Source organism: Carica papaya, chromosome 4 (assembly GCF_054855325.1).
Source record: "Carica papaya isolate Zhongbai chromosome 4, ASM5485532v1, whole genome shotgun sequence".
In the NCBI taxonomy this organism is placed as follows: Eukaryota; Viridiplantae; Streptophyta; class Magnoliopsida; order Brassicales; family Caricaceae; genus Carica; species Carica papaya.
The window spans coordinates 312261-334537 of NC_142312.1; the positions used below are offsets into that span (position 1 = coordinate 312261).

General features: G+C 36.6%; 3 protein-coding genes across 6 annotated transcripts; 2 read left to right on the plus strand and 1 right to left on the minus strand.

Moving 5' to 3' along the window:
- The first annotated feature begins 600 nt into the window (after positions 1-600).
- On the plus strand, positions 601-4061 carry LOC110814453 (PLC-like phosphodiesterases superfamily protein). The gene is made up of 9 exons (XM_022041933.2): positions 601-754; positions 854-934; positions 1020-1145; positions 1282-1419; positions 2306-2404; positions 2504-2807; positions 3125-3348; positions 3439-3525; positions 3686-4061. Exons 1-9 carry the CDS (start codon positions 749-751, stop codon positions 3860-3862), a joined length of 1242 nt encoding a protein of 413 aa, XP_021897625.1. The 5' UTR covers positions 601-748; the 3' UTR covers positions 3863-4061.
- Positions 4062-4967: 906 nt separating this feature from the next.
- LOC110814345 (putative serine/threonine-protein kinase At1g01540) lies at positions 4968-8609 on the minus strand. 3 transcript variants are annotated; one of them, XR_015818219.1, is made up of 8 exons: positions 7679-8609; positions 7379-7483; positions 7080-7202; positions 6818-6988; positions 6606-6735; positions 6277-6486; positions 5614-6038; positions 4968-5472 (listed from the first exon to the last, which is right to left on the minus strand). XR_015818219.1 is itself a non-coding variant. In XM_088217067.1 (7 exons), the coding sequence occupies exons 1-7, from the start codon at positions 8329-8331 to the stop codon at positions 5898-5900; spliced, it is 1533 nt and encodes a 510-aa protein (XP_088073193.1). In that variant the 5' UTR covers positions 8332-8609; the 3' UTR covers positions 5522-5897. The 3 variants fall into 3 exon arrangements, 1 of the variants encoding a protein (XP_088073193.1); XR_015818220.1 differs by having other exon boundaries at positions 4968-5476; XM_088217067.1 differs by lacking the exon at positions 4968-5472 and having other exon boundaries at positions 5522-6038.
- Positions 8610-10426: 1817 nt separating this feature from the next.
- Positions 10427-21934, plus strand: ICU2 (DNA-directed DNA polymerase). 2 transcript variants are annotated; one of them, XM_088217069.1, is made up of 30 exons: positions 10427-11708; positions 12299-12469; positions 12557-12640; positions 12728-12802; positions 12957-13021; positions 13566-13656; positions 13764-13952; positions 14076-14239; positions 14332-14446; positions 14942-15121; positions 15195-15308; positions 16079-16198; positions 16286-16609; positions 16742-16834; positions 17159-17277; positions 17378-17450; positions 17554-17610; positions 17760-17852; positions 18169-18291; positions 18366-18463; positions 18628-18673; positions 18968-19081; positions 19196-19291; positions 19380-19583; positions 19669-19745; positions 20133-20352; positions 20595-20648; positions 20728-20847; positions 20934-21008; positions 21572-21934. In XM_088217069.1, exons 1-30 carry the CDS (start codon positions 10557-10559, stop codon positions 21716-21718), a joined length of 4653 nt encoding a protein of 1550 aa, XP_088073195.1. In that variant the 5' UTR covers positions 10427-10556; the 3' UTR covers positions 21719-21934. The 2 variants fall into 2 exon arrangements, with proteins under 2 accessions (XP_088073195.1, XP_021897489.1); XM_022041797.2 differs by having other exon boundaries at positions 10428-11708; positions 19196-19279.
- The last annotated feature ends 343 nt before the right edge of the window (positions 21935-22277 follow it).

A 22277-nucleotide genomic window follows, 5' to 3' on the forward strand; every position in this document is an offset into this window, starting at 1 on the left:
GATAATAAAATAGTATGATTGTATTTTTAACTAAAATTATTAATTTATCCATATGTATTATATGTAATAGTAAATAATATAAAATAAATATTTAAAAAAAAATTATTTATCAATATAATTATATTTATATTTAAATAATTAAATTAAAATTTTATATTTAATAAAATAAATAATCATTATTTATATTATTATATTAATTTAATGAATTTTTAATTATCAAGATATATATAAAATTAATTAAATTCAATAAAAAATAAATTAGAATGCCGGTCAAATACTAATAATTTAGTAGTTTAAAAATTCATTCCAAAATTTAAAAATCAAATACCATTTGTTACCATCGGAAGTTAGTTGAAACAAACACGATTAATTAAGTTAACGGATTGGATGAGTAAAAAGAGAATCTGAACTTAAAATTTTCTTTTTTAAAAAAAAAAATGGTTCGTGTGCTGGACCCCGAGCATAATTCATTGGGCTCAAACCCAGCCCATTACACGATGCAGCTGGGCTAATGGGCTGGGTTCGGCAAGCATCGTTTACTAATTCTCTATTGTATTAGGTAGAATAAGATACTTCAAAAAGAAAAATAAAAAAAAAAACTGATTTTCTAACCAACTCCTCTAATAAAACTTCCCGCTACCTGACAAACGATTCGGCATCTCCCTCCCCGTTCCAAACTCGAACAGGTTTGCCTTCGTAAATCTCTTCTTTCTCTAAAGCAAGAAAAGGAAGAGAAAAATTCTCCAAAATGAAGGTTACTTCATCACCTCCCCTGCTTTTTCTTTTCGTCCTCACCTTTGATGAAAAAGCCTAACTTTCTTACTCCCGTCAATTTTTTCTTTTTCCATTGCAGAGATTCAATCTTTCAGTTAATCGTCCTCTCTCTGTCCTGCTCACCACGCTTTGTTTTTTCTCCTCCGCTTCCAGTCTCAAGGTTTTCATCCCTCCATTATTTTTTTTTTACCCTCTTGTTGCTTCTCGTAATCGTGGACTGATTCTTATTTGGCGGTTGAAAACAGATCGGAGAAACGTGTTCTTCTACAAGTAGTGCATGCGACGCCGGTTTAACTTGCCAAACTTGCCCGATAAGTGGAAATACCCGACCCAGATGCACCCGGATCCAGCCGCTGAACCCGACGTCAAAAGTAAACTTCTTCAATTTACATACATTGTTCCGTTTGATGTGTCCACCCCTGAACCTGTGATATCATCTTTTTGTTTTTTTATGTTTCATTGTTCTGCCGGTATTGATGTCCAGCATGCGACTTTGGTGTTGATTAGGTCAATGGTTTGCCATTCAACAAGTATTCATGGCTAACTACCCACAACTCGTATGCTATCAGAGGGTCAAAACCTGCTGTTGGACCCGTGCTTATCTCCCCGACTAACCAGGAGGACTCTGTTACGAGTCAACTCAAGGTAAGATTTCATTTTTGTTTGTTATATTTTCTGTTCCAAGTTTCTGGAGAGTTAAGATTCAAAGAACAATGAAGAAAACGTTTTGCATCCGTATTGCAACAATGCGATTATTATTAATTACAAGCAGACTTGTATGAGCAAGGAGACAGGTTGATCCTTTGACTGGAAAAAGAAATTAATTAATTAATACGGAAGAAGATTAAGATTATGCTTTTCTATTTTCCTTTTGAAGCAATCGATTTTCTCTTTTCTTTATTGCTTATAGGCGGAAAGCGTGCGCGAGTAAATAGGTGAGCGAGCGCCTGAAAATTGATGCAAGCTATATCGGACACGCTAATTACTTGTCTTGTAATTGAAAATCTAAAAAGTATTTCAATAATCTTTAGTTGTTGGTGCTTTTATTAAATTATAAAGTAAGCATCCCAACTAACTAAACCCCACTTTGATTATTATTAGCAATAATGAATTAGAGAAAAAAAACAGGCTAATCAATTTTTAGAAGTAGTCAGAAATATCAAGCTTTTTCGAGACTAAATCCATTCTCAGTACCTTATATGGGAGAGCCTTGTATGTAAAATTTTTATATTTCATAAACTCTTAATTAGAAAATTCATTACAGACCATTATGTAGGAGCAAGTCTCATTCTTTAGATACACGTTTTGAAACTTTATTTCGTTATTTGTTAGAGAAAATTTTGAAAGCTTCGCCAACAACCTTCCTACATTCCTCTTTATCTGAATGAAAAGCTAAAATTCAAGTGAAAATTCTTCTTTCTTTGTACTGTTTCTTTTTGTTTTTTCTTCCTTTTACAGTCTAATGTTGAAGTTACAGTCTAGCTGATATAATTTATTGTTGTTTCTCTGAGGGATATATATGTTTGTGTAGAATGGCGTTCGAGGACTTATGCTGGACATGTATGATTTTGAAAATGACATCTGGTTGTGTCATTCCACTGGTGGCAAGTGCTATAATTTGACAGCATTTGTAAGTGGTGTAATTTCAGTTGATGAACTCTATTAACTGAGCCAATAAATTTCCTCCTAAACTTTAAATTCAATCATATGCACCAACGTTTGCATGCAGCAACCTGCAATTAATGTGCTCAAGGAGATCTCTGTGTTTCTGGAAGCAAACCCATCAGAGATTGTTACCATCTTTATCGAGGATTACGTGGCATCCCCACAGGGTTTGACCAAAGTTTTCGATGCAGCTGGTCTCAGAAAATTCTGGTTTCCAGTGTCAGCGATGCCTAAAAACGGTGGAGATTGGCCAACAGTGGATGATATGGTCAAACAAAATCAACGCTTGGTAGTGTTCACTTCTAAATCAGCTAAAGAGGCTTCTGAAGGGATTGCTTATCAGTGGAACTATGTGGTAGAAAGTCAATGTGAGTTTCCAGACAGGAAAACTCTACTCACACATCATTAGAGGATTTAGCATTAACAAATAGAATTAAAGCAGTATAGAACATAAGGCATGGCTCATTTCATATATTTGTTCAGGATAAATATGATAGGCTTTGGCTCAATCATTTCTTGATCCTGTTTATTTTCAAGGATTCCTTTTGTTTATTAATGGGTGTCTTTTTTAAGGTCTCTTTTACTTTAGTTATTGTTTAATACATATCTTTTCACTAAATTACTAGATACACTAGGATAGATATGAAATTGGATAGTTTTGATGGTGATATGATATTGCTTGCAGATGGTAATGAAGGAATGACAGCTGGTTCTTGTTCAAATCGTGATGAATCATCTCCTATGAATACAAAATCTAGGTCCCTGGTTCTCCAGAATTACTTTCCTACTGATCCTAATATAACAGTAGCTTGTTCTGACAATTCGGCTCCGCTAATTAGCATGATAAAGACTTGCCATAAAGCAGCTGGCGAAAGATGGCCAAACTTCATCGCTGTTGATTTTTACCAGGTATTGCATTGTTGCATTTTATATGTTTCTGCATCTAGCGTAAGTGAAATTCTAATTTTCCAGTGAACTTTTTTCATTGATTCTCTGCAGAAAAGCGATGGTGGAGGAGCCCCAGAAGCCACAGATGAAGCAAATGGTCATCTTACATGTGGATGCGATAGTATAGCCTATTGCAAGGTTAGTTGTTCGCCAAAAGCAACCTAGTACCTGCTAATATAAGTTGCATGTTAGTCCATCTGGAGATTTAGCTATTGCTGAATCCAAAATCGATAAAAATGGTGGAACAAGACTTTTGAATCTAAATCCTAATGTAATTTGATTTGATGTGTACGAGCAGGCCAATGCTACATTCGGATCCTGTGACGTTCCCCCAATTTCACCCCCTCCACCTGCTGCTGAGGCCGTTACACAAAGTCCGCCAGAAACTCCGGCAAATACAGGTCTTCTCAGTAGCAGACCAGTCCTAAAATGGTCTTTGCTGGGGACAATTATTGCCAAATCTTTTCTCTTATAGTTATAGTTCCTATAAACCACGTCTTTTTTTATTATCGGTCATATTTTTTACTAATTTTCTTGTTTTTACCTCGTTTGGGTCACAGAAAATTTTTTTTTTCTTCTCTAGTTCTTGTAAAATCTCGATAATCTTGGTTCATATGGGATTCAGCTGCTCACAGCCTTCTTGTTTCATATAAACTATGGAGTGCAGTTTTGTTCGTTTGAAGAGCCATTTTAAACTCTATCTCTGTATGAATTTGGATTGATAGCTAGAAATATATGGAGAATTGGAACCAAGGGAGCAGTTCCTGTACAAGAACCTAAAATGTGCTTGTTAAATTCTATATAAATTTTATTTCAAAATAAATTATATTCTGTCAAATTTCCTAAATCAGAAAGAAATCCAGGGAATGTCAAGAGCCTAGAGACAAAGCAATTGGTGACAGTACACGGCAAAATAGGAAAGTGAGTATAATTATTATTAGCTATGGAACACTTCACATGCAATTAATAATTAACAAGTGGACCGAGAGTGATGAGATTTCCATGTCAATAAATCCAGCTGCAAAAGAAAAAGAAGAAAGACAAACATGGGGACCGGAAGTACGGAGGCCAAGAACCCTCAGTATCACTGTTGTGGAAAAGCACGTGCGATGAATAAGATGAAGCTTCAGTCACCATGGCAAACACACATTTCTGAGATAGCTAAATAAAATTATAGTACATATGGAGAATGGTATCCCTCAATACTTTTTTTTTCTTACACGCAAATTATATGTAAACCGATATATTACAGACGGAGATGGTATAAACAAAACTAATTTAGGATAAAGAGATTTAAATAGCAAATTAGATTATATAAAATATTGACAAATTACTTCCTAAATGATTCAGAAGCAAGGCCTGTAAAACCAAGATACCGGAGAATTTTCTCACAAACTAACCAATAAGCTCAAAGCCGAAAATTTGTTTGTCAGTTCATCTGAGCTAGACTTGTTAGCCTGTATGGAGAGAGACTCTGCAGTTAAAATGCGTTTGATCAACTAAAGACTGAATTTTGTTTGAGGTTGTGGGGAGTATAATCCTACAGGATTTCAGGTAGGCACTGGGCCTTGAGAGAAGTGTTAGAAAAGGTAATCAAACATTGACTAGTATGAAAGTTTATAGTAACTTACATATTTAATGAATAACTTTGTTTGTAACTACATAGTTTAATGTTTAGTTGAACAACTATAATTACAAAAAAAGATTATACTAGATCTATGTTCAAGTTCTGACCTCAAGAAGAAATTTGCTGATATATAAGGCATAGGTAAATTAGTGAAATTGGATATATTGGTTGTCAAAAGAAGCCGTGCATCGAATTGAAGCTTTGGCAAGATCAATTCCTGTAAAAAGACATTGTATATTTTATGTAGCAGAAGTCCTGAAGGAGTTCAAAAGGAGTGCAAAATGTGGAGTTTCTCGCTTTCATAATAGGACAACGACCTGAGACAAAATCTAGTCTGCTGCTCAAATTGATCAAACAGCAAAAACCTCCAGTGGGCGCACATGGGACTCCCCAAATGGACCAGCAAGCCATGTTACCCGAGGGACCCTAGAAAACGACACAAATGATCACAAACCTATCTACCTGCCATCAAAGTTGAACAAAGTTGCCTCGTTAACAAAGAAACAGTTTCGATTTTCAAGTTTTCCTTTCATGAAATAGATCTGTTATATGATACCAAAGTTGAACAAAGTTCTACACAAGGAAAGCTAAAGATATACCTGCCTTTTTAAAACAAAATGAATTTGGAACAATTTCGTTCACAACGAAATGACAAAAGACAGTGCCTAAGAGATTTGAATTGAATCTTCCAGAGATAAAGTGAAGCAACCATGGAAACCACATACTATATACAAGAATAGATGATAGTCACCAAACTTGAACCATCAATTGGAATTTGTATACGCAAGCTTCCTGGCAGAGTTGCAGGAGATCTGAAGTATAAATTCCATCTCAAACAAGCTTTTGTGAACCCTTTTTCTTGTTTCCATCCATGAAGATGTCCCTATCTTGCCTCATTAACATGCAGCCCACTTTCATGTTGATTACTCTCGCCTGCTTCTGTCATCTCCATCTGCTGCTTGCTCAACTCCTCTTTGGTGCTACCATGATTTGCATCAGCTGGAGCTTTTCCAGCTCTTCGATCCTGAAACAAATTGCACAGTGCATCATCATCTGCGGGTTTGAATTTTGGTAGTTTGTTCTCTTTAACCATCAAAGGGAGAGGGGAAGGTGGGAAAGTAGTTTGCAAGAAAAAGATATCCCATCCTTAACGTCCATTCGTATATAATCTAATTAGTCATTTTGATCTTGTCAGGCTACTGGATTGGTAATCAATTATGTTCTTACTAAAAGTGCTAAGAATACTTGAATTGTATACGTACATCTTTGAAAGGTGATTCTTCAGCTTCAAGCATATGGACAACGTGGCCCATCTTTGGTCGCTTCTGTGCATTTGGGTCCACGCAACGCAGAGCTACAAGAAGAGTGCGCTTAAGGGCTCTAGATGTTGGTTTCTCAGGCAGCTTGGGATCCAACACTCCCTCAGGATTCCTGTTAGATACCATTCTCTTAAGCCAGTCCACCAAGTTCACCTGGAGGGGATTTATTGTTAATTAAAAGCAACATGAGAGATTTACTGAGAAAAAATACAACACTTAGAACAAGTTAAAACTGATTTGAAAAAGTCAACATCAACTACATGGTGAATCACCTCCTCAGGAGGTCGGCTATAATCAACTGGATTTCTCCCAGTAATTATTTCCATTATGAGAATTCCAAAACTATACACGTCACTTCTCTCATTCAACATCCCAGTACTTGCATATTCAGGAGCAACATATCTGCAAAAGTAGAAACAAATTATTTCTGGTGAATGCACAAGTGGAGAGAAAACAAATTTGTGACTAGAGGCATCTTGCTTACCCAAATGTTCCCATCACACGAGTTGTGATGTAGCTTCTCTCAGAACCAAGCAACTTGGCAAGGCCAAAGTCTGAAACCTTAGGATTCCATTGCCTATCAAGTAAAATGTTGCTTGATTTTACGTCCCGGTGAACAACTTTGGGCTCGAGTCCCTCGTGAAGGTAACTCAACCTAAGTCATCAATTAACAAGAAATTAAGATTGAAAAGATGGCTAACAGAATAGGCAGCTTGGAGGCCAATGCAGCTGGATTTAGATTTTACCCTTTTGCTGTTCCAAGTATAATATTGATCCGAATTTCCCAGGTAAGCGGACTCCGTGGCCCTACATCTCCATGAAGCCACTGTTCTAGGTTCCCACTATTAACATACTCATATACCAGCATCCTGCATTATATGAAGATCAGTAGCTATGAGTAAATGACTTAACCATATTTATCTATATAGCCGTCTTGAAAAGGAAAAACACAAATCAGATTATCAAACAAACTGTAATCAATAATCAAACACTTGTATTTTTTTTTTTTTAAAAAAAGCAGAGCAACCAGGGAAAAACGGAGTACCTGTGAGCTCCTTCAGCACAGTAACCTAGTAATCTAACCAAATTTTTGTGCCGTACTCTTCCAATTGCTTCCACTTCAACTTTAAACTCCTTCTCCGCCTGACCCCTATAACCAACATGTAATTCATTTATCATAGAAACACACCAAGATATGTCAGCGCAAAAACATCAGGTCACTTAGTTCAGTCAAGTGAACCCCAAACCCTCGCCTACCAAATCTATTTTCCATCACCAGATTAAACCAAACAGTATTGCAGTTCTATAAACCTTGTCAAAGTAGAAAAATTACATAATTTATAACCTGTTGTTAAGCAAGTTCTTGACAGCAACCTGCGTCTTATCCTCCAAAACGCCATGGTAGACGATCCCGTATCCACCTTCACCAATCACATTCTCAGCGGTGAAACCATTCGTGGAGGCTTCCAGCTCTCTTAGAGTGTACCAATGTCCCCAACCCAAATGCGAAACCTCGGGTACAACTGCGGCCACCTGGTCCTCGCCGCAACCGCCGCCTCCTCCTCGTGTCTCGCCGCTTCCGTGCAGAGAACACCCAGGATAAGAAATCCTATGGTCTTTACCAATCTCAACGTGAATCCCATGATACCCAGTTGGGCTCTCCTCTCCCGGCTGCAGAAGCAACGCCTGCCGTTCAATTCCAGTCAGCGGGTCAGATTCCGGGCACGGGTCTGCTTGGATTTGCGTCTTGCTGGGTGGTCTAGTGTTGCAGTCGATTTTCACTTCTTGGATCTCCTTGGATACGACCGGGATTGCAGGTTTTGAGGAGGGTTTGTGCTTCCTGGTGCATTTGGAGGCGAACCAGAGAGATATTAGGAAGAGAATGAGCACAAAAGCTGCGCCCACACAAACGCCAACGACTATCCATAAGCGCAATCCAAAAATGGATGTCGTCTTGGAAAGCTGGTCCGCCATTAGACCTGCTTTGTGATCAGACATGCGCGTCCAATGCCAGTGACGTTTTATGTATAATTCAGCAAAAGAGACAGAGACGAAGAACAAATTCCTTGGCGCGTGCACATTATTTTGGAGGTACAGCGTATAAATACAGAGAATCACAGAGTGATATATAGTCAGAGTATATAGATAGGAAGATTGTAAAAGGAGGGTGGAGAGAAAATGAGCTGGCGGTGGTGGGGGCTAATATGGCATCTCCGCCCAAGAAATCCCGCGGGCAGAAGTTGAGACTTGTGAGTTCAGTTTGGTTGAGCGACTGACATGTAATTTGAGCGAGACGTTATATCCAAACTTATAACCCGTAATATTAATAATTATTAATTGACATAACTTAAAATCCAGCCCCCCATACTAATCAAATCTTAATTGATCATTAAGATTTGATTAATTAAATTAGCTTATTTGCTTGTTTGATTTTGATCAAATTCTGTGAATTTTTTTTTTTTATATATATATATTTTACAGTTGAAACAATTATTATCGGGATTATAATTACGGTGCCCCGTTAACTTAACACAGTTACTCATTACAAATCATGCCGTCAGTGTCCTCCCTATCAACCCAATCACTTTCTGTAATATTATAATATTTAATCGCTGATTTTTTTTTTATATATAATATTATATAATGTAATTTATCACTTTGTTTTATTTATTATAATATATGTATATATATATATATACACACACACATATATACACACACTGGCTGAATTAGATGATGGGTATCAATTTTTGCATGGTGGATAATTCATTATCAACGTGGGTGGCTCATTCGATGGCTTGTTTACATCTCCATGTGAGAATTTAATGTTTGAAGTTGAAGAGTTGGTCTAAACAGCTGTATTCCTTTTTTTTTTTTTCCCTATAAAAAAAGGTCAATTTTTTTTGAAAAAAATTAGAAATCATCGTATAAATTTAAAACTAAAAAACACTTATAATATTATTAGTAAAAAATTATATTTTACAAATTTTATTTTAAAAATTTGTAGAATGCATTTTTAATTTTTATACGAGTTTATGAACTTATATTTTTAATTATATTATGATGAAATTTATTGTTAATGTAATTTTATTTATATATTTAAAAAATTATAAATTGATCCAAACCCAAATTTGGTTAAAATAAGTGTGAATTTGCGGATAAATTCAACATAAATTATAAATTTATTTGAAATCCATGTAAAAATTAGCTATAAAATATGTTTTATAAATAAACATAAGTCTGAGTCTTATTTGTTAATAATTTAATTATTGTAAATAGTAATGCATGTAGAATTTTAAATATATAATGATATTTAAAAATATATAATTATATAAATTTTACAAGACTTAACCAAACTTAATGTTTATAATTTTGTAAAACTATTTATGCATGTATTTTGCATGATTTATTGTCGTCTTCTTTTATCCTCGACAACTACCATTAAATTATTAAGTACGTTCCCCCTCTAACATGCAGACAAATTAAGAGGCTATACTTACATAATACATGGTTAATTTGTAATTAACAATGCTCATTGGTCGAGCTTTTATTTAAAGATCATCAACCGACAGAACTTTCAAAAGGCTCGAAAATTGAAAAAAGAGAAAAAGCCGAAGCTGGTGTCTCCATCAAGCCCCCACTTAATGTATTGTATGCATATAATACATAAATTATTATATGATGTGATATAATACACTTTAAAATAATAAATCACCAAAAAAGCGCTTATGGGCCGGCCGGTGATGAAAAAACTTAAATGGGTGAAAGTTTGAAAAATCCAATTTTATAATTTACGAGTCCAATAGTTTTGCAGGTTATCGAAGGAAGGTTATGTTCGTAACAATTTATGATTACGTGTATTTTATTTAAATTAAATTAAAATAAATATACATAAATCTATAAAATTAATAATAGAAAGCATTTTGATTTTCAACGACGGTGCCGTATTGAACAAACATTTATTACGGTAATTAAATACTCATTAAGAAAATAATAAAAGTACTAAACATATAATTAAGAAATGAAAAAAAAAAAAAAGCATCGCAATTTGTTATCAAGTACGGCCACGGTTCCTTTGGCGCCAAAATCATTGAATTTTCCCGCCACTTCCATTGGATAGGATCCCCAATTCGCCGCCGTATTCTTTCCATTTGCCATCCAAATTTTAAACAATAAAACCGGCGAAAAGAGAGAGAAATCCGTCCAAATCTAGGCAAACGAACATGGCGGACGAGCAACCTACAGTTGCCGGGAGGCGGCGAGGCCGTGACCCGGAGGTGTCGGCTCGGTCGGTGGCGCTGGAGAAGCTGAAAGCCCTCCGGCGAGGCGGACGCCGGTCGGAGTATGATATCAAGCTGGAGAATCCGATTTTTGACACTGTTCCGGAGGAGGAGTATGACGCGCTCGTAACCCGGCGTCGGGAAGAGGCTCGCGGCTTCATCGTCGACGACGACGGCCTCGGCTACGGCGACGAGGGTGAGGAGGAGGATTGGTCAAAGGGTGGTCTTCCTTCCTCTTCCGATGAATCTGACGGCGAAGGTGGTAGATGCAAGAAGAAGAAAATTGACAGGGAGAGAAAGGACAATAATTCCTTAAAGCAGCCGGCCAAAAGGACTAATCCTTCCCTATCGGCTGCGGCGGCGATGATGGGGAAACAGAGGATATCTTCGATGTTCACTTCTTCAGTTTTTAAGAAGAGCAAGGAGACTGATAAGGTGAAATGCGAGAGCATTATTGATGAGGTCATAGCGGAGTTTGCGCCTGATGAGGCTGACAGAGAGCGGCGTAGAAGGGGGAAGTCTGTTTCTCTTCCGATCCGTGCCGTTAAGAGCGAGAATCAGGTTGCTGCTAGTGCGGTTAATTTCGCGATGGATGGGGTTGAATCGGGTCGGCTTGTTGCAAGCGTAAAGCCTCCGATGTGCTTGGAGCAGGATTTTGGGATTGTTGAGGAGAAGCAATTGATTGAGGACGTGAAAGAGGAGGTAGAAGTGGAAACCAATGTGGGTCACGATTCCAAATATGAATCAGGTATATCTACCACTGAAAGAGATGTGACTACGGAGAGGGCGGATGTAGAGGGCGCAGTAGATATAAAGACAGAAGCAGTGGTGAAGAAGGCGGATGTATTTACTCTGAATGCTAAGATTAATACAGAGGAGAAGGATCCGACGTTGAGTGCGACTGCTGGGTGGAAGGCTGTTAGGACAAGAGGTAGCGAAAAATCCAATGTGGCCGAGGAGTTAAAAAACGGTCATTGTTGTCAAGTGCAGTCTGGTTTTGACCTGGAGAGCGATGGGTCCTTGAATTTCTATATACTTGACGCTCACGAAGAGTATTATGGTGCTAATATGGGCACACTCTATCTATTTGGGAAGGTAAGTTGAAAATTCTTCCGCATCTATGTTGTTTAATGGTTGGCCTGCCACATAAATTTCTCATCGATTTAACAATGTCCTGTTTCTCTATCCAGATTTCTTAGAAATGGCATTTGACCAACTGCATTAAACCCTGCCCGTAAAAAATATTGATTCATGCTTGTTGTGTGGCGAATCATTTTGCTTTTATAATCGTTATAGATTTATGTTCTTTGTAGTAGCTGCACTGCATTTTTAGCGCAGCATTATTGGGTTTGGCCTCTTGGCCTGTATACTTACGTGTTTACGTGCCCTTTCAAGTTGTTGCTACTTCGGAAGCAAACCATTGTTTTACATTTCCATACTTCCAGGCGCGATACCTTGAAGTCTTGGAGTTAACAAGCATTCCGAAATTTCACTTGCATCTCAGATAGTTTTTCCTTGTAACAATTAGAATAGAATAAAGTTAATAATTTATTTTGCCGGTGTGATATGCTTTGCTGTATTTGTTAAGTCAAGTATTCACTATTATACATTTAACCAATTTAATTAATGGATATCATCTTTATAAATTTGGATTTAGACTGCTAAAATTGTCATGCGCAAGCCAGGTCAAAGCAGGAAATGCATGCCATAGTTGCTGTGTGGTTGTGAAGAACATGCAGAGATGTCTATATGCAATTCCACATGGTTCACTGTTTCCAACCGATGAGATAATGAAACTTGAGAAAGATCTTGAAGAGTCTCGGATTCCTCCTGTAGATTTCCAAACAAAGCTTCATGTAAGCTTATTATGTGCTTAGCACTTCCTTTTGTCATTGTTATCTTGTTGAGGGCTGCTGATCCTTCCTTCTCACCAATATTCTCAGGATATGGCATCTCGATTGAAGAATGAAATTTCACAACAACTGTTAAACATCAATGTTTCTAGTTTTAGCATGGCACCTGTCAAGGTTTGTAGATCTTGTTCTAGAATCTCAGAAGAGGATATCCTCCACATGTTGATGCAATCTGCTTACTGAAATTTATGGCCATAACAGAGGAGTTATGCTTTTGAGCGCTCTGACATACCTGCTGGAGAGAACTATGTGCTGAAAATCAATTATCCGTTCAAGGTATATTTCCCAAACAACCTATCAATTACTTGTAGAACTTCATTTTTCCATTAATAGTATTAGCGTACAACTGTATTTGTATTTATTATGAATCTGGTACCATTATTTACCATTGGGATTCATCACACTTCATCCATTTTTCACATTATTGCAGGATCCAGCACTTCCGGCAGACCAAAGAGGAGAAAATTTCTGTGCTGTGCTTGGTACTCATACCAGGTTAAGTAGTTAAATCTGGTTTGTGGCGTCTTATATCTAATGTGTTTCTTTCACTTGAAGCAAATTCCTGAAGGCTCCTCTTGTACCAGTGTCTGCTAGAAATTCTGTCTATATGGAAGACTAGTTTGGGTGGCTAAGCTACTCCAGGGGAATTTGTAATGAACTTCTCATCATCCAACATGTTCATGCCAGTATATTGAACTGTAATTATTAGTTGGCTTAGTACTATTTTCCTGCTGTTTGGATGCTTCTGTAGACTTATTTAGGAGGAGTTTAGTTCTATCAACTCATGTAGCAGGAATATAAATATAGTTATAGAAACTGACCGGACTGCTTGTCAATAAATTGATCAGATTTTGGTGTAAAATGCTCTTGCAATATTATAATTATAATCTCTATATTATTTTATATAACATGTCATGATATGTAACTGAATTTACTTAGAGGTCAAATAGGAAGTTCAGTTAGTACTTGATTATTCTTGCTTTTGATAATCACACATTTCTTTTTGTAAAGAAGTTCTGACCAATGTGGTCATTTGCAGTGCATTAGAGCTTTTTCTCATTAAAAGGAAGATAAAGGGACCTTCTTGGCTGTCAATTTCAAAGTTCTCTAGCTGTCCATCATCTCAACAGGTGAAATTTTATGATCTAGGGGTCTTTTATCATTTAGGTATGTTCATGAGATATCTTTCTGCAAGTTTTAGTTTCCTTCCTGACATCTAGTTTTTACCCTTGTGCAGGTAAGTTGGTGCAAGTTTGAGGTTACCGTGGACTGTCCGAAGCACATACAGGTTGCATCTTCCTCCAAGGGAACAGTAGAGATTCCTCCAGTGGTTGTTACAGCTATAAATTTGAAAACTATAATCAACGAAAAGGAGAATATGAATGAAATTGTCACTGCATCTGTTATCTGCTGTCACAAGGCCAAGGTTTGCTCAACTACCTTGAAATAATCTTTCCATTTTAAGTTTTGACACGTGTTTATGCAGCATCAACTTGTTTCCTTTATAGCCAACAATTCTTCCATTTGCTGCTGCTGTTTGACCTTTCAGATTAATACACCAATGTTATCCTCCGAATGGAAGAAACCTGGTTTATTGAGTCACTTAACCATTGTCCGTAAACTTGATGGAGGCATATTTCCTATGGGCTTTAGCAAAGAAGTCACAGAAAGAAACTCAAAGGCTGGATCAACTGTTTTAGTCTCTGAAAGCAGGTAACACGTACTATATTTTTGTCAAGTTCTTTTCTTGTTTCTTTGAATTGATTTTTACTTTCTGTAATTTGGATTTCAAAATCATGTTGCAGTGAAAGGGCATTGTTAAGCAGGCTGATGTTAGAATTACACAAGTTGGATAGTGATGTTCTTGTTGGACATAATATATCTGGGTTCGACCTAGATGTTCTTCTCCACAGGGCCCGGGTAAGAAAATTATTGCATTTTCTTCTGGGAAAAAGAAATGTTCAGAAACGTTCTATTATTATCTTTAGCAACTGGTAAGGATGAAGTGATTTTGTTGTGCACAGCCCACCACTTTAATATTTAAAAATTATGTATGATATCCTTTGTTGCTTACATCTTGCAACACCTGAAGCCGTGTCTCAATGCAGTTGCAGTTGTGGTATTTCTATAACAGGCCAAGTAGTTTCATTTATTTTTGAAAGAAAAGAAGATACCAGGCAATGATATTTTGTTAGTACATTGGCCGGTGTTGGTTTAGAATGGGGATCTTTGGTGGATCATTGGTTTTCTTCTCCTAAATTTGCTATTGCCTCTACACAGTGACAATATGCTGGAAGGAAATTTAGGTTTCTAGTGACCCAGTTAACATGTTCTGTTTCTTACATTCTCTGGAATGCGGAGATCTGCTACTTTGCCTGTCAAATGCACATATGAAGGTCATAAATGATACTGCAGGTATGCAAAGTGCCAGGCGTCATGTGGTCCAAAATTGGCCGTCTAAAGCGTTCTTCTATGCCTAATATTACAAAAGGAAGCACCATTTTTGGCTCAGGAGCAGGTCCAAGGATCATGTCTTGCATTGCTGGTCGGCTCTTATGTGATACCTATTTGTCTTCCCGTGATTTATTAAGAGAGGTATGGCAGTTACCTGGTATATAGCTTGTGGGAAATTTTTACTTTCTTACATAAAAGAATTGTTTTCTTCCAGATCAGCTATTCTTTAACACAAATAGCAAAGACTCAGCTGAACAAGGACAGAAAGGAGATTGCGCCTAATGACATTCTCAAAATGTTCCAAACATCTGAATCTCTCATGGAACTTGTAGGTTTTCCTTCTTTGATAATGTGATTAGGACATTAATCTTCATTGTGACTTCTTTCTTTGGCTGAATGTTGATTGTAATTTACCCTACAATAGGAATTTGAGCCAATTATAGATGCAAAAATTGTGATAAATTTTAGTGACACACATGTTATGAAGCTGCATGTAGGAGGAGCCCATCTTTCAGTATGGTTAGCGAATTTTGTAATGATGGACAATTAATAGCAGTGAAACCTTTGCTAGAGATATTGGGTTTTGTTGGGACCAAGTTTTCATATCTCAAACAGGGTTTGAACAAAATGTTGGACAACAGGGTAGACCGTGCATGTGGTAATTTATGAAACATTCTGGTCCAAATTATATTAGTAGCTTAAATCATCTGGTCTAAATAGAAGACTTAACTTTGTGCTTTATCAACTGAGGCAATATCTCAGTTTAGGTAAGGCAAATATGTTTGATGGTTCAGCATTTCAAAGTTACCTACTATAACAGGACATGTTACAATTGTTTCATGGTTGTGCTGTTCTGTGGAAGATGTGTACTTGTCCATGGAATTTATGTTGATGATTGGAATAACATTAGTAGCTTAATTGAGAAGGTAAAAAATAAGCAACTTGGTATCTTTTCAATTGAGCAGTATCTCTGTTTAGGTAAGGGAAATGTAGATGATGACTCAGCAGCTTAACTTTGCCTACTATAACTGGACATATAAGACTTCTTCATGGTTTTGCTGTTCTATGATGGTTCTTACTGGATTTTTTTGCCTTCAGATTGAATATGGCGAGACCGATGCATGGTTATCCATGGAATTAATGTTCCATCTGAGTGTTCTTCCCCTCACACGCCAGCTGACAAATATCAGCGGTAATCTTTGGGGAAGAACTCTTCAAGTAAGCTTATCCATTAAACATGATTGTTTGTGGATCTCACTTGCACAATATAAGTTATCTAAGTACGGATTTTTTGGGTCTTCTCAGGGTGCCCGAGCACAGAGAGTAGAGTATCTTCTACTGCATGCATTTCATGCAAAGAAGTATATCGTTCCTGACAAGTTTTCATCTCATTCAAAAGAAGCAAAAATGACAAAGCGGAGAATGAATAATGGTTCTGAGGATAAAAATGTTGATGAGCTGGATATTGATGAGGCAAACATTGAGAGTGATTTTGCTAATTATGATCATGGGAAAGGCAAAAAAGGTCCAGCCTACTCTGGTGGATTGGTTTTGGAGCCAAAAAGAGGTTTATATGACAAATATGTACTGCTTCTGGACTTTAATAGTCTTTATCCTTCTATTATTCAGGTTAATATCACTAACTCTCCTCTCTATCTCTATCTCCGCCATTCTTCCCCTTCATGCCTAACAATCGTGTTCTTGTGGAATGAAGCTGTTCTATTGAGCCTTGATAGTTAATACTGAAAGCTGATGTTTCAGGAATACAATATCTGCTTCACAACCATCCAAAGATCTCAAGATGGGTTAGTACCTCGTTTACCATCAAGTAAAGCAACTGGGGTTCTGCCAGAGGTATTATTCCCTCGTGTCTTTTACTTGAAGTTGCAAGTTAAGAGCAATGAAACTTACAAACAAATGTCTATGTTAGGAGAAAGTTACAATTCCTTGTTCTGGAAATTCTAAATAAACTTTCTATTAAACTTTCTATTAAATTTGTAGTAATATGTTGAATCCGATGACTGATTAAGATGGTTCACTTAAACTTGCATTTTTTCTTGCATACAAAGTTATGAAGAGTATAGAGTGCCAGGATTTTGTTACTGTTTTATGCATTCGGTATTCTTTTCTGCAGCACTGGTGGTAAATAATTTGGACTTACAATATATTATTTTACAGTTATTGAAAACTCTGGTTGAGAGAAGGAAAATGGTTAAGTCGTGGATGGGTGGTGCAACTGGTCTCAAGCTTCGGCAGTTTGACATACAGCAGCAAGCACTGAAGCTCACGGCAAACAGGTTTGTGGTTGTCTTTTATTCTCTTAGTGTTTAACTTTATGTCCATATTACGATGGTTATTTGTTATGACTCTTACAGTTTCATATGGTTAAATATGCAGTATGTATGGATGCCTGGGGTTTTCCAATTCAAGGTTCTATGCAAAGCCTCTTGCTGAGCTTATAACACTACAAGTAAGAGAAATGTTTAATGCTGATATTTCCATGGAATGTTTAACTTATAATGAGGGTAGATTTGAAAATGTAATCTATGATTAATCATCAATTGATTCTGCAGGGAAGGGAGATCCTACAGAGTACTGTGGACCTTGTTCAGAATAATTTGAACTTAGAGGTATAATCTTATATGGTGAGACTTAAAAATGTTTTAGGTTAAAGTTATCCTGTGCGATCTTTTAATAATGATATTAATGTTATTTTACTTCGAAACATTGGTATAATTAAGCATGTTCCAGGATGAAGCCTTCTTTTCCTCTCTGGCAGGTAATCTATGGGGATACTGATTCGATCATGATTTACAGTGGACTAGATGATATTGTGAAAGCAACAGCCATTGCCAGGAAAGTTGCTCAGGAGGTGAGGATATGGTTATGTACTTCGCATTTGTTGGAGCTTATTAAGTACTCCAGTAACTTGGCTGTGATTAGAATGTCTAAACAGCAACTTCCATACAGGGAAAGGTTTTTATTAAAATTTAAACTTTGGAAGCTGCTTTAAAGGAGCAACACTTGTATTTTTCTAATGCAGCTAACTATTAGTGTTTTATGGTTGAAGGTTTGACTTGTCCTGAATAAAGGCTATCTTTGACAAATAGTCACTTTCTGGGATGGAATCTGTTTTTCCCCCCCTATCCTTAGCATGATTGACCTGAAGTGTTACTCTTAATTTCTAGGTTAACAAGAAGTACAGGTGTTTAGAGATTGATCTTGATGGCATTTACAAGAGAATGCTTCTTCTTAAGAAGAAAAAATATGCAGCTGTCAAGATTCAGTTCAAGGATGGCATAGCATATGAGGTATTTTGTGACGGTTTTTTCTCTGTTGGTTATCCCACTGGAAAATTTTCAGGATGGTTACTTTGTTGCTACAGGTTATTGAACGCAAAGGCCTGGATATGGTGCGTCGTGACTGGAGCTTACTATCAAAGGAATTGGGAGATTTCTGCCTAGGCCAAATATTGTCAGGAGGGTATGTTGATTTGGGTTCTTGTCTCTCTTTCTGATTTGATCTGTGTATTCTTATATGGTAAGGATACCTTAATTTTTTTCCCATGTTAAGCTTGTAATCCAAGAAACGTTATAGGCAGCTTAGGTATCTTGTTGTATCTCTGACTCTTATCCTTTGTCTGGTAGGTCATGCGAAGAAGTTGTTGAATCAATACATAACTCTCTTGTGAAGGTGAAGTCATAATACTGTTTGCTGTCATCATTTCTTCTCATTTTTGTTTCCTTTTATTGGAAATGGTAAGGAATAGTATAAATGGCTTTGAGATCCTCTGGTAACTTTTATTGTAATGTTCTGGGTTTGGTTTTGATTGTGGTTATCCCTGACCCGCCAGCCAGGGACATAACAAGTTCTACAGAAGTTTGGGCTTATGGTGTAATAAAATATTTTGTGAACTCTGTTTTAGGAAAAATTCTATTTGCAGTCAGATTGAATGATTCAATAATGGTCACTATTTGCAATCAACAGGTGCAGGAGGAAATGAGGAATGGACAAATTGCACTTGAGAAATACATTATCACAAAGACATTGACTAAACCACCGGAAGCTTATCCAGATGCCAGAAACCAACCACATGTTCAGGTGAGTTTGAAAAATAATCATTTAATCTCTATTTAAGAATTGTTTTCAGGCATTTTTTGATGTTTACAACTTCATATAATGTATTGAAATGGATTTGCCTATGCTATTTACTAGGTGGCACTTAGATTGAAGCAACTCGGGTACTGTACTGGTTGTTCCAAAGGCGATACTGTACCTTATGTAGTCTGCTATGAACAGGTTTTGTATGAAGTAATTATTTCTTATCAAATCAGTGGATCAGATACTTAAAGATTGTTCACAAATTACAACCGCCTGCACCTTCTTTTCCTTCTGACAGGGTACTAGTTCAGGCAGTTCCACAGGGATTGCTCAGCGTGCTAGGCATCCTGATGAATTAAAAACAGATGATGGAAAATGGATGATAGACATTGATTATTATTTGTCGCAGCAAATTCATCCTGTTGTATCACGTTTATGTGCTTCAATTCAGGGTACAAGCCCTGAACGTTTGGCTGATTGTTTGGGACTAGACTCATCAAGGGTACAAGCCTTTTTTCAAGCCAACCAGATTTGAAATGCCATAAAATTGTCCCCTTGTCTTACATTTGAATAATTGTTTCTTCTAGTTTCAAAGTAAAGCAAATGACGCTGTTGGAAGTGATCCATCTAGTTCACTCCTTTTTGCTGTAGATGATGAAAAAAGGTAAGTCTCTCATTACCTTGATGAATTTATTCGTATCATATTTTTTCTTCCAGGACACAGCATTGTTATTGTCTAAAATGTGATTTTTCTAGTTGTATGAATATTATGAATACCTCTATAAAAACTGTTCAAGAATGTTTTGTTAAAAACTTTTGCTAGAATGTCCAACTGTTTTTACCTATTATGGTTTTATTTTGGATTTCTTTTGAACATCATACTTCCTAGAATATGCACCATTTGTATTTGAATGTTCTTTGAACTTCTTAAACTAGAAAATTTTCATGGCAGCTTTTCTCTAGAACGCCATTTCAACTGATAAAATGAAACACGAAAAGCTTGTTGAAAACTGACTGTACTGCTTTGATACATGTGATGATTCAATTGCAGATATCGGGGTTGTGAGCCCCTGGTCTTGTCTTGTCCCAGTTGCTCTGGTACTTTTGACTGCCCAGTCATATTTAGTTCCATCTGTATGATGATTAATGGGAAGCCAACGGGACTAGATGCAGAGGAATCTGCTGGCAATTTCTGGCAAAAGTTATGTTGTCCTAAATGTCCCGAGGAAGGTGATACTGGCAGAATATCTCCTGGAATGTTAGCCAACCAGGTATATTATGTTGTTCCCATCAACTATGTAGAGATCACAGAGATATTCTAGAACTCTAGACCTTGTATAAGGGACGTTAATGCGTGCTCTCTACAATTATCAGAACAAATAATCAATTGGTTAGGTCATTTCAGATAGCTTATGTTGTGCATCATCAACTATCTACTCAATGCACAGTATATGAGCCCATGCCTAAGGAATCAAGTGACATAGACTTAAAAGTTTTATTTTCCTTTTATCAGGTCAAGAAGCAAGCGGATGGATATATCTTAATGTATTACAAGGGTGTATTAATGGTAATCTTCTCGTGGAAATTTACATGCAATCTTGAATGCTGGGTCAGAATTTATTTTATGGGACGATGTTTCTTTTCAGTGTGATGACGAGACATGCAAGTATACAACCCGATGTCTAAATCTGAGACTACTTGGTGACTCTGAAAAGGGAACAGTTTGTCCAAACTATCCTCAGTGTAATGGCCGTCTTGCAAGAAAGGTTTTCATCTACCAACTCCTAAAGAACACAACTCGTTTATATTCTTATCATTTTACTAAAACAATGATCTGATATTTGTGAACCAGTACACTGAAGCAGATCTGTACAAGCAGCTTTCATACTTTTGCCACCTTCTGGATACCGTGCGCTGCCTAGAAAAGGTTTCTTGGCTTTAACTTTCATCTTGTCTTTATTATGAGCTACACCTATGTTGTCAAATGGGTTGGGCCGGTCTGGTCCGCTGGCATACACGTGGTTGTTGTCAGCCTTGGCCGATTAAACCGTGAAGAGGTAAGGGATATGTGTTGGCCGTTTGGGTCTGGCCTACCCAGACTGGATTAAGTCTATTTATCAAATTTTATTTAAAAATTGTGGGATTTATTTACAAATTCACACTTTAGTTCAATAAAAATTTTAAAACTTTATTTAAAAAATACGAATTTACAAATAAAATTCATAAAATTTATGTTAATTGCCAATAAGTTTTCATTTTTTGAATTTGTTCCGAATTGAGTGTAATTTTACAATATTTACAATACATTTAATTTTTATTCTGTGAAACACGTCACGTTCCTATTTCGATCTGGACAAGCTGGGCTAGGCCACAACGTCCCATGGGTACCGGACGGCCTGACCTATCTGACAACTCCTAATCTACTGTTACTGTTGCAAAATTTTATATTTCAAGTTGGTGCTGGTTTCTTACTGGTATCGGAAGTTGCAGATGGAAGCAAGCTCCAGAATACCGCTAGAGAAACAGTTGACAAAAATTAGGCCGATGATTAATTTAGCGGCCACGACAGTTCAAAGGATGCGAGATCAGTGTGCTTATGGATGGGTGCAGCTAAATGATCTTACTGTGACGGTTTGACTCCCAAAAACTTGGGCAGACTGTTGTACTTTGCCTGTAAATCATGTGTACATTAATTTATCAATTATTACAATAGATCAAATCTGAAGCAAGGTAACTTCCATCTTGCACCTCTGCGTGATATGCAGCTGGTTACTTTTTTCATTATGGGTTTGTCGCACCTGATGTTTTTTCTTACCGGATACGAGATTGCATTTAAGTACATAGTGTTTAGTATATTATGATTTTAATTGTAGTTTATTTATTTAGTTGTTTTTATAAGTTCTTTATTTGTAATGAAAATGTCATGGAGAATTTAAAATTAAATTTGAACTTTCCCATTAAAATAGTAATTCAAGAGTATGCCTGCTATGGTAATATGACAGTCATAGTAACAGGTAATTTTTTATTTAAAAAATAAAAAGTTTATGTATTTAGCTTAATATTGAAAGCAAAAACATAAGTACTTTTTATAAATAAATAGCATGTATAGGTTTTTTATAAATATTATATAGTATGTCTTATATACATTACTAGTTCGATTCAATAAACTTATTAGATAAAAATAAAATATAAAAAG